This window comes from Athene cunicularia, assembly GCF_003259725.1.
Source record: "Athene cunicularia isolate RWA chromosome 8 unlocalized genomic scaffold, athCun1 chr8_part1, whole genome shotgun sequence".
Lineage (NCBI taxonomy): Eukaryota > Metazoa > Chordata > Aves > Strigiformes > Strigidae > Athene > Athene cunicularia.
This window is the reverse complement of record NW_020799109.1, coordinates 20,373,550-20,388,813: the sequence shown is the minus strand read 5'-3', so window position 1 is coordinate 20,388,813 and position 15,264 is coordinate 20,373,550. Positions and strand designations below refer to the sequence as shown.

General features: G+C 35.2%; 1 protein-coding gene across 1 annotated transcript in view; it reads left to right on the top strand.

Annotated features, from left to right (window-relative positions):
- DPYD (dihydropyrimidine dehydrogenase) overlaps nucleotides 1-15,264 on the top strand; it is a 349,307-nt gene that overhangs the window by 25,769 nt on the left and 308,274 nt on the right. Inside the window, exon 3 of the mRNA XM_026853962.1 lies at nucleotides 6,383-6,465. Within this exon, the coding sequence (XP_026709763.1) occupies nucleotides 6,383-6,465 (83 nt within the window). The remainder of the gene's footprint in view (nucleotides 1-6,382; nucleotides 6,466-15,264) is intronic.

Sequence of the window (15,264 nt, the reverse complement as noted above, 5' to 3'; positions counted from 1 at the left end):
ATGACATGCTGTCAAATGTTATGTAAATACCTGAGGGCTCAGTATACTTTCTGCAGATATTAGGAATATGTACATGTTTAAAATATACCTATTTTCCTTTGTGAACATCTGGTCAGGTATCAGTTTTAAGCTGCTTTCTCCCTTTGTTTAGAATAAGAACCCCTTGAGAATGAGTTACAGCAAACAGGAAGGAGGAATTTAGTAGGTAGATATTGCCGAGATCATAATATCTTACAGTTAGGATCAAACAATCCTTTTTCTTCTTTAGTTTTTAAGAATGCTCTTAGATAAAACCCTTTGGCAAATGGCATTGGTTTTGTTTAGCTGCTCAATATGAAGATAGTTTAAGGGGGCTTCCTATAGAATAGAGCTATTGTCTGCTGAATAACTTTAATGAATTTTAGCACCAACATTAGAACAAATGCAATATATGTAAGTTGTTTTACCCTATAGCAGATGGGTGCTTAAGTCTGTGAGAGAAGATCAGTGGAACCGTTTAGCTTTTTGTGTTGTTTCAGTGCAGAAAGAGGCTGTTCCAAATCAAGAGAGAAGTCTGCTAAGAACATTTAAGTTTCATTGGAATAAAGCACAGTGTTATATAGGTTCACATCAGAAAAAGTAATGTGCTATTCCAAATTCATAAAAATTGTCTATTAGTCTGATTTTTAATAATTTTTCCTTGGCATGTAATCCTGTTTAATTAGATTCTACTCTCTCTGTTGTTTCAAGACTCCATAAACTGGAGTCTTATATACCAGCTGCTAAAGCAGGAGTTACTGTCTAAATGATATTCACAATGAGTATTTGGAAGGTTTACAATTATACCCTTGCTAATAAATTGTGCTATTTTCCCCAACAGTTTTAAGTGCTAATCTTCAGAAGGCATTTTAAAATTAGCTAAAATTCTGTCAAGAGATTTACAAAAATTGTTAGCATGAAGATAATTATGTCACAGTCCTTGGACTCCATCTCTGATTGTGTGCATAAATCAGAAAATGTCAGCTGTGTTTTCCCTTAATAATTATCCTTGCAGCAATATATTACAGTTTAGATTACTATTATAATGTTGCTTTAGGTTTATAAAACACAAGTTAGTTATTTCTAAAGTTTTCTACTGATAAAATAATTCACATTTCCAGAATAGCAAGTGATTACTGGTGTTAACATTTTATATATCAATAAGATGATCAGTATGGAAATGAGCATTCTACATTTTTTTATATGGTTCCCTGAAGAAGTCAGCTTTTTTAGTACAAGTTTGTTAAAGGAAATAACTTCTACAATATGGCCATTTTCAAAAGGGCTAGCTAATGTGGTCAGCCTTGTGACATGTGTGAGACTTGACATTTTAAGCAATTTTTGGACCAAAATTTGAGTCTTTTCTTGCTGAATCTGTACAGGACTTACAGTAGACTCTATATGTCCCCAATATATAGTTTTGTCAGTCTGTTGTTGGAGCCTACCCTCTTAAAGGTAACTAATTGAAATATCAGAGGAAGCTACTACGTCTGTCGGAATTTATACCAGGTTGTCTCATTTTAAGCAGTCGGAAATCTAGGAACAAATACATTTCATATGCATGTTTTAAAATTTGGCTGCATAAACATTAGAAAATCAAGACATAACATACTCTGTAGGAACATTTTTTCATGGTTTATAAAGGAGAAAACAGGAGAAAATTAATTTAACATTAGCAACAATAGTAAATACGAACTGAACAGGTGAGAGCTGTTCCATCTTTCAATTTCTGTACATTCCTTATGCTTAATACACAAAGAACATTTGACAGTAAAAATGTGAGGTTTACTTTCACAAATGTTTGGAAAAAACTCAGGCTTTCTAAGAAAATCTCCTAAAACCACGTGGAAGCAATGAATTCCAAGAATTCAATGATCCTACTTACCTAAAAACTTATTTCACAGAAGAGAAACGATATTTTAAGTATGGCTTTTGATTTGGCAGTGTATCAACTAGGATAAGCGATCTACTCAACTTCAGTGATGCCGGCTGCCTTAGAATAGGTCTTACGCTGTTGTCAGATCAAAAGATTTTCTCAACTATCTCAAAATGTGTGTAAGACATCTGTAATACTAACACTTTTGAAAGTCTTATGTGAAGTATTTCAGGATAGAGTTAAAGTAGCAGGATATGACTTAGTGTGATCCCACTCTTGATTGACTGGATGGAAGATTTAGTTGATTTCAATGGAAGTGGTGTCACCTCTATCGGTACTATATCGCAGAATGGGTGAGGTTGAGTTATGGTCTTCTCAAGACTCTGACACTTAGGCCTGTCATGGCAGAGAAGAGGCAGCAGTGCTTTTGTGATTTAGGGAGATTCTCAGTGGTGACACCAGGCAATAGACTGCTTTTGGTTTCTGAGATACTTCTGCAAAGTTTTGATTTGAACCAAGAGACCAAATCAAGAATTACTTTTCAAATTACTTAAGTCAAGCAAAGAGGGCTTTTCCATCGAAGACAAAAACATATACAGGACACCGAAGCTGATGAATGTTTAGAGATGTGTTTTAAAAAGTACAACTTCACTTTTGCCAGAATTCTAGGTTTTTATTTAAAACTAGAGTGAATCTTTATTTATATTCTCAGTTATGTGAGCTAGTTTGTTACTTCAACCAGTGTCAAAGAGTAAGAGTACTTTGGATTTGGTAGTTGCTGATTTTACTCAGACTGTTAGATTATTATTATTATAAACTTTGTAATGAAATTATTAATGTTATTGCTTACCATAACTGAAAATACAGAATTATGAGCACATAGTCCTTGCTCCCAAAGCTAGCAGTTTATTTTATTAACAATAATAAATTGCAGTAGGAAAAAAGTAATATTTTTGTGGTTATGGGAGGAAAAGCTTTTCAATTTATTCATTAATCTTTCTTCTTCCTAATCTTCATGTATTCATCATTCATCTTTCTCATTTCTGAGAAGATGTTCCACCAGTATGCTGTGTGTGATGCCACAGATATTTGTGGATAGCCAGTCTACACCTCCCTTTTTAACTAGCTGTCATGTAGTTTTAGTTAAGATCTCATATGATAAGTCGTTTATTTATACATAAAATCTCTTCCCCACTCTCTTGCTTTTTGGTTCATTAGGAAACTTCAAAGTATTTATGCTAGAATCTTTTAAGAAGCAGTATTTAGACTTTTGTGGCTTTTTGACATGCAGTGGTAGTTTGACTTATGATGACCATGTCCCTAATTGCATCTCGGTACTTATTTTTCCTCCTGAACTTCTCGAAGGTGATATTTAGTTTAGTATCGTACAGCACTATAGACCTGTCAAGAGTGATAACATATAGAGTACTATATAATTATTGAATCATAGAGTTAAAACTTCTAGACTTTATCTATACCCACAGAAAATCGCTTGGCAGTAAGCCACCAAAACCCCATTTTTTTTCATTGCTTATGTTGTGATTTTTTTTACTTTAGCTGCTGCTTGAAATGAAACACCTGGGAGTTTAATTGCTCATTATACTTAAATCTATGAAGTGTTATGGGCCAAACCATACTGCCCTGTGCAAGATGTTTATAGATATTAACCTGTTTGGTAGCAGGGATAATAGAATGAGGTCTATTCTGTTTCTTTAGATAATAGAATGAGCTCTACTCTATTTTTTTTGCTACTAATTTAATACTTAAGGATGTAAAGCTCACCCTAGTCACGGTCTACCGAAGTTTCATCATTTCCCAGACAGATTCTTCAGAGTATTCTCATGCTCACAATTTCGTTCATATTGGTAGCCTTTCTTATAAACTGATATCCTTTCAAACGATCTGCAAATGTAGCATGTGAGCTGGTACTCAGACCGATGAAGTGTCACCGGTGCACCTCTAGCTATGCTTATATTTGGTATTTCAGACATCCTGTTCTCTTTTCTCTGAGAGAATTCAACATACTGTTTTGGATGATTGCAACTCTTAACTGGAAAGCAGTGAGTACGATCAATACTTGCTCGCTTCCTGTTCAGTATGTATGCAGTAACTGATGACATAGTACTATGAGGTCATTTTCCTTCAGGAGTTTGCATCTGGCTCAGTTTTCAGTTCATTTTTTCCTAATGGAAAATGGACTTTGCTCTCCAACTGGTGTACCTTGATGAGAGCTATTTGGTTTAAAGTAACAGAAAGATATTGTCCAGAAACAATTCTCAGAAATGGTATAATCTTCTTGCCAAATGAATTGATAAAATATCTATTATTTGAGTCTCTAAAATTTGAACAATTTTTTGTTCTGGGTTATCTATTCATTTTTGCATTGGGTTTATAGTTGAGATGGAATATTTGTGTGTGAGGCTACATGATCACAGCGTTTTCATTAGATATGGGCCACCTTTGTGGCTCTTCAGCTGATTAACACAGTATGATCTGTGTAGGCAAAGAAGAAGTACCAGCTCAATTTACACATTTCAGCATTTTCCACATGGAGACCATCAGTTATTTTAGCTTGTATGATATAGAGAAGATTTAGTTGTGTTTGATAAAAATCTTGTGTGCTTTGGATCCTTTGTCATTTCTATGTGCTTTATACCACAAGGTCAAGAGAAATGAACTGTGTGATGCTCAGAATTTCTGAACCTGTGATGAGATTCTGGTGGCACAGGATTGCTTTTGTCTTTTGGTGCTTGGAGCAATATTCCAAATGGTGTTTCCTTTGGTCTGCTTTTCTGGAGGATGGGAGGTTTGATTTTACTTGCACAGATACTTTTAGTTTAATACTGATGAATCAAGAATTCTTTATTAATTGTCAATTTGGATTTCTTTTGTGTATTTTAAATGACTGATCTGCCTGTATGTGCTTGGAGCTGAAGGTCAATGTATGCTGATCTAAATAATGGAATACTTCATTGTAGAGCTTCCCAGTTTTCCTTGTGTAATCTCTTTGAGTTTTTGAGTAGGATTTTGACATGCAAAGGACAGCTGATTGTAATATAAACAAAGAAATAATATGAGATTAGCCATGGGATAAGATTTGCTTAAGACATGAATAATTTTTTGTAAGGGAGAGAAAAGATTGCAAAAGTTCCAAATACAGCTTTGTTTGTTTCTCCTGCTCAGAAATGTATTGTTAAAGCATTAAAACTTTGTATTAAAAAGTCTGTAATCTTATTTAAAAATAATGACAGTTTAAATGTTAATTGGACAAGCTAAAATATCTTGTTGGGTCATTTACAGATATCTAATTATTTCCTTTCCAGTAATGCTATTGTAGCCTCAAATTGAATGTAATTATGAAAAAAAGGAATCAATGCACAAAAGAAATAACAATAGGTAACTTTTATTGTATTTACTATAACTATCTTTAAGATGTGGACTTGAAAATTAATATCAGATATTAAAAACTGTGAAAGCGGTATGACCAAATAATAGTGCACATTTTTTCTTGAAAGCTAGTAGCATAAAGAGCCCGACAATCCTGCCTTCAAGGATGTTAGCAACAGTAACTGTTACGCTTGCAACTTCTTTTACACCCATATGGCAAAATTATGCCTCCCAGAGGTATGTTTTGGTATTGGAGAAAGGCGCTGCAGAGAACAGGGGTAACCTAAAAGCCTCCGGTATTGATGAAACCTCAAGAGAATACAGAAATCCTGTGGATGCTGCAGATGATTAGAGAATTCTTGTTTGCAGGTATTTCAAAATCGCTTTGCACAGATACAAATTTCTGTACTCCCCAGCATCTTCTGAAACAATTTTACTGCCTTTATGGGAGCAGAAGGATCAGCACTCTGGAGTAATGGAATCAGTCACACATTTAATAATAATAAACAGAATATAGTGAAGTTTTATTTCATTTATTGTCACAAAATTGTTGGCTTCGTATTACTTTTAGAAATATTGGTGAGCTCTAATCTGGAAAAAACATGGTTGAAAAAAAAGTGGTTGAGGTATCTATAAACAATCTTTTTCTGTTATATTTTAAAATTTAAATTAAATATGAATTAAATATGATCGATTTGTTCCAACAACAGTGCCTGTTTCATTGTGACAGAATTTAGAACTTTTATTATAATACTAAAATGCACATTTAGGTTTCTGTTCTCGTCTGTGTGTGTATAGTAGCTTTGTAGCCTCGCATACTGATAAAGGAAAATTAATTTTTTTTCAAAGAAAAAAAAAAATCTGTACATTTCATTATGGAACATTTATAAGATGATTTCCATGACAACCATGTAATAAGATTCATGTTTACTTTGTTTCTGAGTTCTCAATGTCTTTAATGACTCCTGTGTAATTAAAACAGAATGCTTAATTTGGGGTTACATAATATAAATCAGTTTTGTTTGCATGATGTTAAATAATGTTAATGCATGTACAATATACTGTTTAAGAGTCTTACATGGATTTCTCCGTTTGTTGCAGAACTGTGAGAAACTAGAAAATAATTTTGATGACATCAAGCACACGACTCTTAGTGAGCGAGGAGCACTTCGAGAAGCAATGAGGTAAGTCTGGGTCACCATAGCAACAGTCACAGATGTGGTAAAGAAAGAGTCATTCTTCATTATTGGGGGAACAAATGAGTTCATTGCCACCATTCAGCTCTATTCTCTAAGGTATTAATTTGTCAGTGGAGAGGCTTCCCTTGAGGCTGTACTTTGGTTTTGAAGCTGCATAAATGTTAAGCCTGACTGCACAGTAAAAAACGTAAATGTTTAATTTGTTATTTAAAATGCTTAAGGGGTGCCTTGCTTTATATTTATACTAAACTGTAAGGGAATGAAAATATTGTTCATCTAAATTCTGTAAGTGTTAAAGCAATTGTACAATGCTGTTTGAATAAACCTGTGCTTGCTTTTAAATTGGATTTGATTTTTATATATGTAGTTCCTGTTTACTCTGATTCTATCACTAGATTTACATGATTTTGGTTTTGCTGATGGAACGTTGGAATCTATCTGGTCCTTCATATATTGTAGAGCTGTATATTTTGCTTAATATCCTCATATCATTGCACTTAATGCTTATTAGAGGAGGTTAAAATTAGTTGGTACATGAATCTTCCGTCACCCTTACTTGCACTGTGTAGTATCTGGGTACAGGACTCCAAAGAAACTTGTCAGTTATAGTATCTTGAAAAGGGAATGATTACTATGCTGATAGGTGGTGGTATCAAAGACAGGTTTTCTAAAATAACTCAGTGAACAATGAGGAAGATGTTAATTATAATATTAACCATGGATCAGAAAACTATAGTAACCTGTACTTTTAAAGGATTTGAAAGCTGCATAGCAAAATGTAATGATGCAAACGTAGTACTTCATTTCACTTGCCTGATATCAGAGTAACTTCTGAAGAGTTGCACTAACACAGTAAAAAGTAAAAAAAAAAAAGAGAATCTTCTTGAAAAACTAATTACACCAATTTGCTTTGATTGTGTTCGTAATCCCTTTAAATTTATGGATGTGTGTGAATGACTTTATCTGCATGACTGACTTTATGTTCATGATGCTCGTCTCATGTACCCTGCTATGAATATGTGCTTGTAAAGATACTCTGACTTGAAATGCAACCTGCCTCTTCTGAAGCCTTTCTTATTACCTCCAAATTATATTCTTTCCTTTCTGAACATTTCAACTATGAATGTTGCAAATAACTTTAAAATAATGGCATTCGCCTTTCCAATTGTGATTTCTTGCTTTTTGCTTGTTTTGCTTCACACATTTAGGGTTTTTTCCCTATGTGGTCAGTGTTCTGTGTATGTAAATCTTTTGTGTAGTGCCACTAAATGGAAAGTGATTTAAAATAAAGATTTGGGGAACTTTTAGCATATGAAGCTACATTTAGTATTTTCAACAAATTGGATTTCAAATTCCTACTCTTCTGTAACAATTTTCCATGGGCAGGTTTGTGGTGTTTTGCGATACGTGACTCAGCAGAGTTAATCTTTTAAAAACTTGGGAGCTGACAGCTCTTTGGTGATAAACATTCACTAGCAAAGGGATCTTTGGCATTTCAAAGGTCATGTTTCTGTTACAAGGACTGTGTAGAAGATTCTCATGATTCTATGCTGTGCATACAATGAAAAGCACTTTACTATCTCATAAATTTTTGTATCCTGGCTATTTCTGCTATTGTACAAGCCATTCTGAGAAATAGTTATTGATTGCGAAGTGTGACAGATATTGTGCAGTGCTGGAATTCTCTTAATTGCAGTCAATATTATATGGTTGATTTCTTTCTCAGTTGTTTCTATGGAGGTAAAGAAAATACCTGATTTACTAAATTAAGACTGTAGTATGTTTTTATAACATACTTCAGTAACACATCAAAGGTGCAAAATGTTAATTTAGAGAGGTAAATCTGTGTAGGTGTATGTATTTTTCTAAATGTGTGTGAAAGACAGTTGTTATCTTAGGCTCTACAGTATTTCAACTGCTACATAGTCACATAGTCACCCCCTATCCTTGGTGGCTGCATTTTTGTATTTGGATCCCAAGATTATCTGTAGCATATGTAATTCAAATACTACATTCTGACAGATTAAATTTCATTTTGCTTTCCTATAACTATAGTGGACATTGGACCAGGCGTGGGACCATAAATTTGGTGGCCTCAGCATTGTGAGATACCTGCCTCCTTTTAGTAAGGGAAGCATGTGGGGAGGGTTGTACATTGCACAAAGGCACTAAAAGCATGTGGGCCTGAAAATGACAACAACAAAAAAATCGTAGCTGGATAGCTAAGCGGATATATGTGGATCTCAGATGAGCCTTAAGTTGAGTGGGCAGTCTGCCCAAATCTTCTCTGATTTCCCAGAGTGCTACTACTGGTCTGCCAGATGAGAGATACAATGAACATTTTTCCCCAGTGTTCCTGTTTGGAACGAGACCTTCCATTTTAACTTTCTCTTTGAGAAAAATGGTCAATTTAATATGGGATTCATTACATTTCCAGTCTATGAATATCACTGTGCTTTGCGTAAACAACCACTAATATCCAAGAAGAGTCTTGTTCTTTATCCACCTCTTCAGAAACTGAATGGTATTCAAATTAAGGATTACAAGAAAATCATCTTTTTTGTTTATGTGTATAGATGTATGCAAAATAAACTCTCTGAAGGGTTTTGAAATTATCATAAAGCATATGAACTTTCTCTAGTTCTACTTTACATATTATTTTAGACCTTGAATAAGATAATGAGCTGATAGTAGTTTACCATTACTTAGTGTATAAAAAGTGGTATTGTAAGAATTTGATTTACTTATGATTGCAGATGAAATCATAAAGCATTCAATTTAGCCAGTGTTTTGCTTATTTTGTTAACATAGTCTAAATGGTTTATTTATTATTATATTTTAATGCAACTGCAAAGCTTAAGTAAACAATAAAAAGACATTAGTTTTTTGAATGGGGTTTATAAATGGACAGACTATTGCCTTACATACCTTGAATGTGTATATGATAATTTAATTGGGTATTTTATGTAGTAAAATTGGCAGAAAAATAGCATAGATATATACCTATAATGTCAGGTTACATAAATAAGAGCATTAAGCTTTTGTTAAACAGGGATCAATTTGTTCTTAATATATAATCACTGTAAAAAATCTGGATCCTTATACTCAGTAAAGCTCCATCTGGAAATTTAAAGGAGCTCTTATACTGGTTTGGCTACTACAAGGAGATAAGTATTTAAGGAGGAGGAAGTGTCATAGCTAACTGTATGCTGACCCTTGTAGTCTTTTCATAGGTGGCAAAAGCAGAATGTGGTCTGCTGTGGTAACCATTCCTCTGGGAAAGTATGGTAAAGTAGCCTTGGGGACTCTTGGAAACAAACAAAAAAACCATAATGAAAACTCTCCCAAACTATAAAGTGATTTTTAGTATAAGTGTGGAAGAAATCCAAAACCAATTATTAATATCAAATTAGAAGAAGATAAGGTTTAGAGAGTTACTGGGTGAAGGGTTACAAGGTGAAGGACAAATTTCAGAGAGCAACAGACATCACCTGGCAGGAAGGGCAATTTTTTTTTTCCACCGAATCCATTCACTCACGTTGTGTCCAGGCATCCGTTTTTATCAAAAGAAAGAATCACAGATTGCTGAAGTTGGAAGGGTCCATTGGAGATGATCTAGGCCAGTGGTCTCCCAACTTTTTTGACTGTACACCAGCAAGATATTTCTGAGCATGCACCTCCAATATGTGTATGTTTATTTTTTTATAAATCATATACATGTATCACTGTACTAATATATTATGTGTTATAAAACACACATAAGAATAGAAATTAAAAAAGGATGAGATAAAGATGTTATAAACACTACTAATTTAAAAAAAGAGCCTTGTTAATGGTACAAAAAATATTTTCTTCCTGCGTCCAAGTGGATTGTCTTGCTCATGCTCCACTTCAAAGATCACTAATCTACACCAGCTTTCCTGCTCAGAGCAGGGTCAAACAGAGCATGTTGCTCAGGGCTGTGTGCAGCCAGGTTTTGTGTATCTCCAAGGATGGAGACTCCACAGACTCTGGGTAAACATCAACAAAACCCAAACAAAAAAACCCAATACCACCCCCACCCCCCCTTTTAAAAAAAAAAATCAACCCTGAAATTCCTTGTGTTTCAGCTCGTGCCTGTTGTTTCTTACCCTTTCACTGAGCAGCACTAAGAAGAGTTTGGCTCTGTTGTCTATTCCCTCCCATCAGGTATTTATACTTATTGATAAGATCCCCCTGAGCCTTCTCTACTTGATGCTAAATGTCTCCAGTGCTCTCAGCCTCTCCTCATGTGAAAGATGTTCCAGTCCCTTGATTACCTCAGTGGCCCTTTGCTGGACTTGCTCCAGTATGTCCATGTCTCTCGTCCTGGGAAGTCCGGCACAGGACACAGCACTCCAGGTGTGTCTCACCAGTGCTGCGCAGTGGTGAGGAATCTCCTCCCTTGACCTGCTGGTGATGCTCTGCCTAACACAGCCCAGGATACCACTGGCCTTTTCTGCAAGGACTGGCCCATGTTCAGCTTGTCCTCCAGGACGCCCAGGGCCTTTTCTGCAAAGCTGTTTTCCAGCTGGTTGGTCCCAGCCTGTACTGGTGCCTGGGGCTGTTTCTCCCCAGGGGCAGGACTTCACTCATCTCTTTTTTTCTTTTATTCTTTTTTCCCTCTGAACTGCAGCCCAACCCTTTGGAGTATCAACCACTTCAGCAGATGATAGATTGCTTTTGAACACTATACTATCAATATGCTTTAGGTCTGTGTCTAGTGTAGATTTCATGAATCTGGTGTCAGACAAATGAAACCATAGTGTTTAACATCTTCTGAATCTGGTGTTGAAATCGTTTACTTACGAATTGAGTTGGTAAGCCACGATGGTGGCTTATAGCAGTGAGCAATTAGTAAGATGGGTAAGATGTTGAATACATGAATGGGTCCTACTTGGAGAACATGTATACAGTCAGTCTTCTGAACATTGACTGGGTTAGTATGCAGGAAAGCTTTGCAGGTGAAAATTAAAGCTGAGTAGCTTTGTATAGGCTTGTTAATAAAAAGGAAGTTTGAAACATCTATTTCTTTGTACTTCAAAGTGAGAAAGGAGAGAGAAAGTTTGCTTGTCTGTTTGGATCAGTATAAAAAGATACCAAAGTTCATTTGGAATTTTCTTTTGCATTCATGTATTTCCATATGGTTTTGGATAATGTGAACATGGGAGTGAGGCTTCAACTGTGATTTCCAGTTTGGTAGAAACAGTTTCTGTTGATGATGATATTCACTGTTGTCTTGACAACTGTATAAACTGGGGTTAGTAATAATCAAGCTTCTTTTAATATGGTCTAGACTCTCAAATGTATTAACAAATACTTTCTGTGGTTGGGCAAAACCCAAGAAAATTGCAGTGTAAGAAGTTCCATGATTTCACAAATGTTCAGTAGTTTGCAGAGTAAAAGTTAGGGATTTAAAAACATGTGAACAAAACAAGGCAGCAGCACAAAAAGATATCTAGTAACCAACTTGTTAGGGCTGTGGCCTGAGATGTGACAAATACAGGTTCATATTCTGGTTCTGAGTCAGGCAGCTTGATTTTCCCATTTTAAAAAGCCACATCGTGGAGGTAAAGAGTTAGAGAAATGCAGGCATGAAATACGAGGAAAATGAGAATATAAGGAGAATGAGAAATATGTCATGTTAGAAGTATGCCTGCTTTCCTATATTGTTGTTAAGCTGTTCTGAGAAATGGGACCAATCTCAGGTAAACTGAAAGGGAAGGTGAAGAGGAGGAGAAAAGGTAATTGCTTCTGGGTTCCTAATTCAGGTCTCACAGATCAACTATTCAAAGAAATCCTCATTCTGGGGAGGTGGAAGCCTTTGGAGTGAATTCCAGTAATACAAAGTAGCCACCAGTCTTGTGATTAGTATGCTTAGTCGGGACTGAGGGAGTAAGTTCAAATTTCTCTTCCACCTTCTTCTATCTTTATATTTCTTTCCAGTGCAATCATTTGAATACTGCTTTGGGGCATGTTTTTAAGGGAGACACAAGTGATTGCTTCATATGTATTTAACAAAAATGTGCTGCTTTCAAAGTGCAACAACACTATGCCGTGTTGGGTGACCAGCATGTTCCTCTGATGTCTCGCCAACAACCACCAAACGCTCCTCCACCCCAGAGGACATACTGCCTAGGTAAACCACTTTGATTTATAGGCTTATTCATTTGGAACTTTATTTAGACTACATTTTGCTTTGAAATATTCCTTAAATAAAATTAACTGCAAGGATGTTCTCAGACTGAAAACAAAACAACCCACAAAACTGGAATTTAGGGAATAGACCATGCTCCCTTTACAATTTCTTTTCTAGATATGTATCTTGACAATTTTATAAATTTAACATATTATTAATAGCATATGGAAATAAGCAGATGCTGCAGAATGCTAGTGTTGCTAGTTACATTTGGTGTTGCATAGGAATACATGCAAAATATTAGAAGCACTTGAGAACTTTTAGTAGTACTTCCATAGTAAAGACCTATGTGGCTAATAGAGGTAAATATAATTTTGGTTTGAGTCCCATTTTGAAATCAGAACTTCACTGTCATCCTTAGTGTACCTTATGGTTGAAACAGATTGTCATCATTTGTATTGACCAAACATTAGCCATGTATCTTCACAGTGCAACAGCCCTGTATAAGGATAGCTATGACTGAACAAGCTGCTTGGGTGCTAGAGACTGTTTAGTGGCATTAACAAGGTTCTGTGTTCATGTAATTTTACCTTGCTCTTCGTTGGCTAATTAACTCCTGAGTCACCCACCAGCCACCCTCTGGGGGCCAAGCAGTACCTGGGATGCATTGCTTAGATCTTACCACAATGGAATAATTTCTGTCTACAGGCAGATACTGTGCAGAGCTGTAACACCAAGCATGTATAGGAATCTGTGACATTAATGTAATTATTTTTGTGATAGTTATTAGAACTTACGTTGTCTTTTTGTATCATTTACATGGAGATTTAAATCACTTCATATTTCATTTTTCAATTAAAAAAGAAGGTTCTTTTATACAAGTTCACTGTTTCAAGTCACAGGTATAATTCACACTGAAGATCTTGTGGAACTAGTGATAATGTTTATCTTCTATACTTTAGAATGTAACTGCATTGCTTTATATATTTTTGAAAAAACTATAGTGTCTTGTTTTGAGCTTGATTGTGAGATGAGCTGTTCTGTTGAATATCAACTTCTTAATATCTTCACTGGAAAATTTAATACTGAATTAAATTTCCAAGTTTATTTCAGCTGGTTGTTGCACACACATTGTTCAAAATATTCTATATAATTTATCATTTTTAATTTATGAATTGTAATTTATTTTTGATCTAGTGATGTAGACACAGAATAGGCTTGTTTCTTTAGATATTACAGGGGAGGAGATAAGATAATTTAGATTGTTTTCCTTTAGTCACCTGGCTAGCATTTGACCTAAAGTTGTGCGTCGATGATGTTTATGACTGGCAGATGTAAAAAGATGTTGAATTTTTTTGCGATTCCAATTGGCAATGTAGATTCAGTTACTTTACATCAGAGGACTGAATTATGCCTTGTAGTTTATATAAACAGTATATGGATCTTTGTTAGCAAAATAGCAAGCAATATAGTAAAATAACAAAGAATATTCATTGTTTTGGAAACTGCATTGCAATTACTACTTTTGTTGATATACTGAAGTGTGCTTTAGGCAAGATCTTACACAAACGTTTTTGGTAAAATCTTGAATGTTTTTCATACCCTTTCTTGTATGTATTGCAGGTCTGTTCTGTGTATGGTAAACACATAGTTGTTGTATTCATGTGTACCATTCCCAAAAAAAATTTCAGAGGGAAGAGGAGAACACAAACCCCACTTTTCTGTCACTTCAAGGAAGGGGAGCCTGTTCTTGCTTTTCAACCATTTAGTTTTATGATTTAAAGGAAAGAATTGGATAACAGTCAAAATTTTGCTTTTTAGCAAACTGCAGGAGATGTTGTCTGATGTTGGTGGTGAAAGAGATTTTGAAAACCACTGTGGCAGATGGCTTACCACAAAGACTCCAAAGATGGCATGCAGTGGGTGCAGCATCATACCTTTCAGTGACTAATAGCCGCTCGTCTGCAAACTGTTAGAGTAGAAAATTGCACTACAGAATCTTGAGTTCACTCTATGGGTTCCCCCTTTGTTACTTTTAAAAAATCAAGGTTTAAAAATATTTCTGAAATTTGTTCTTTGCTGCCATTAACAATCAGGAAAAAATGCACTGGATTGCTAGAAACTATATACAATGTGGACTACCAGGTTTATGAATACCTTTGTTTCATCAGCCTATAAACTTGGAGAAAGGTTATGGTTCGTTAAATAGAAATTAAATTAAAAAGTGTGGAGATGAGTGAAGGAAATTTTTTGGTGGTCTTGCTGTGAGCAATGCCTTTTTGTAAATTATTGATATTTGATGTTATGTTTCAGGATTTTGGATTGTTTAGTTAGAAGGTGTCTTATACCATTTTAGACCATAAAAGAAGTCTGGGATGTACACAGAAGCTGGGTATGTTACAGCTTTGGCAAAGGAGTCAGATATTTTATTCAAGCTGTGGAAACTCATGGTGTTTATTTGTAAGTCATGAATTTAATCTCCACCGTAGCCAGCCTCTTAAGAGTACCACGTTCCACCTGTATTCAAGAAACCCTATTTCCTGTGGTAACTTCTGTTTTGTGTACAGTCAGAAACCAGTCTGTATTTACAAGTTCTAATTTAAATATATCTGCACTTGTTTCTTTTC